General features: G+C 29.0%; 1 protein-coding gene across 1 annotated transcript in view; it reads left to right on the top strand.

Annotated features, from left to right (window-relative positions):
* Window positions 1,690–2,848, top strand: part of LOC107641345 (lupeol synthase-like) — an 11,079-nt gene continuing 9,920 nt past the window's right edge. The window contains exons 1-2 of the mRNA XM_016344839.2: window positions 1,690–1,814; window positions 1,912–2,157. Of these exons, the coding sequence (XP_016200325.1) occupies window positions 1,963–2,157 (195 nt within the window). The 5' untranslated portion in view covers window positions 1,690–1,814; window positions 1,912–1,962. The remainder of the gene's footprint in view (window positions 1,815–1,911; window positions 2,158–2,848) is intronic.

The raw sequence follows: 2,848 nt of genomic DNA, 5'->3' as shown, positions 1-2,848 counted from the left end.
GTTGATTGTTGATTTTGATGATTAATTTTATTATATAGTTGATTTTAGAAAAATGTTAAAAGAGATGCATGGATGGTTAGGTGCAACGAACATATGCATGCAGAGCATGTCGATTAATTTGTCTTCGGAATTTAGATATCTTTTGTCTTTTGTTGCAAAATATCAGCGGTCACATGCAAAAATTAATGTACACACCCCTAATAAAGGAGAACGTAACCAAAAAAGAATAAACCAACAATGTTACACATGCAACACATAATAATAATAAGAAACAGTTCTCACACGTTATAAATTTTACTGAATTCATCATTCAATTGACTTATGATAGATTTGATGAACAAGTAGGTAATGGTATACGGTGTAGTCGTGTAGATCATCATATTACCTTTTATTTTGTTTGACGGAAGGGTTTGAATTTGGAATAGGGTATCATATAGAATTATGGTGGTTGTAAATGTACTACGTATATCGGTGTAACAGTGTAAATATGGAAAATATCATAAACGTGTGGATGTTAGAGTGTGATTTAATTTTTAAGGGTAAAAGGAATTATTGATTTGAAATAAATTAAAAAGATAAAAGTTCAAAGACAATTTTTTTGTTCGCACGATATTTTTTAATGTATCGATTAAAAATTAATCCGTCGCGAATTAAAATTCTGTTTAAAAATTTGTTGCACTTGTCAATAAGTTATTAAATACACGTAATATAAAATTCGAACTCCACACAAACACTTGTGTTAGACAAACGAAGTGAGTTCATCACTCTAACAATTCAAATTGACAAACTTTTAAGAAAGCTCAAAAGTAACAAAATATATATTCCAATACTAATATTTATTTTGATTTTATTTTTTTGTATACAGATGATAAAGAGTTTGACTAATTTTTATGGACTTAACTCAAATTCCATAAAATATAGAGATTTTTTTATAATAAAGATTCACATACAATTTTCTTATAAAATTGATAGTTGAAAGTCGTTAGATAATAATATAGTCAAATATTTTAAATTATTTAAAAATTTTCAACTAACAATTTCACATAAAAATAACTACATATGACTTTTTCATTTTTTTTATTTTTATTTTTGAGACTTAAATTCAAAACCCCAAAATAAAATACCAATATACTTTTCAAGTTTCAACGTACGTATTCATCAACCACATTTTTACGAGATTTCATATATCTGCTCTTTATACTATTTTTATACTATTTTTAATCAATCACTAACTCTACAGTGTACTAGTTAAATTGTTTTTTTTTTTTTTTGTGACTAGTTAAATTATTAATTGATCTGTGTAGACCCAATTATACATGCATGTGATAAAAATCCACGGATATATAGTTTATTAAATATGTTGACCATGTCACCAAAAAAAGCTATGTTGACCAAAAGAAAAAAAAAGGGTTAAATATTCTGGTAAACAATATTATATTGGTGACAAAGTGGTCAAGTTTCGCAAAAGTGAGTTCCTTGCGGAAGTGGTTAGAAAAAGAACTCTCAAAAAGTCACAAGAAATTATAATTAAGTCAATATATGCCAGCATACCAGATTACCAGGATCTCCACGTGTTATTTCCATATCTATTATTAATATTTAATACTATCAAAAACATACCATATAATATAATATGCATATCAAAAGCTAAGAAAGAGGCACATAAATAGATTTCTCTTATAGATACATAGTCTAAGAATCAAAATTTAATTATTTCACTCTGTTGCATAGTGTAGTGTATATTATATAAAGCTACATACTCTGTGGTTTCATCAAAAGAGGTAGCAGCCATATGATCCAAGTTACTCTCATCGGTATATTCCCAAACCCTCGCTACTACTCTAGTAGTTACATATATAATAAGTTGATAGAAGGAATGTTAGATTCTGATTATTTGTTTGTGTTGGACAGAGGAAGAAGTAAAAAGAGATCAAACAAAAACAGAAACATACAGAGTTGAAGATGTGGAAGTTGAAGATAGCAGAAGGAGGAAAGAACTTGGTTTCAGTGAACAACTTCATAGGAAGACAACATTGGGAATTCGATCCAAATGCAGGAACACCACAAGAACGTGCTGAGGTTGAAAGGCTACGCCAAGAGTTCACTAAAAATAAATTTTCCATCAAACAAAGTTCTGACCTCTTAATGAGGATGCAGGTATATAATTTTTCAATGGTTTCAACTTCTATGTCCGAAAAAGTTAGAGTTCGATTCTTGTTTGTTGTGTATTCCTTATCCATCCCTTATCCATACATCATGCCAAAACTCCATCTTCAATTTGCATTGTAGCCCTTCAAAAGAATACATCGGCAAGTATACGAAACCAATTCCAAATAAGCCCATAATGGAACAACTTAATTAATTATAAATATAGTGATTAATTTTATTTATTTATGATTTAAAATATTGGTTATTAAATATTTCACCACATTCAAATTAGGAGGAGATACGTTCAGTATCATTGCAATGTGAATCACGGAAACTGATTCAATTAGTTTCCGTCTCTTCACCCTCCTTTCCTCTTCAAATGTCTAAAACATGATAAATCAAAAAATATATTCAGAACCATCCAATTTACAAAGAAAATAAACATCCTAATACCTAAAATAAGCACCATTCACATAGAAATTTTGGATTTACCCGTAGGCATTTGGCTGATTTTTTGTTGGAACCATCCTAATTCCTAGCATTGTTGTTCTTTAAATTATTACATGGAAAACCACTTCCTTCCACAACTCACATTGCACTTTGTTCAACCACCACCACTTAAAAAGTAGCATTATATTCTTTAATGATTCATTTGTGAGAAAAATATATTTTATACAGTTATTTTTTATGGTTGATTCTT

Source organism: Arachis ipaensis, chromosome B05 (assembly GCF_000816755.2).
Source record: "Arachis ipaensis cultivar K30076 chromosome B05, Araip1.1, whole genome shotgun sequence".
NCBI lineage: Eukaryota > Viridiplantae > Streptophyta > Magnoliopsida > Fabales > Fabaceae > Arachis > Arachis ipaensis.
This window is presented reverse-complemented; position numbering and strand designations above follow the sequence as displayed.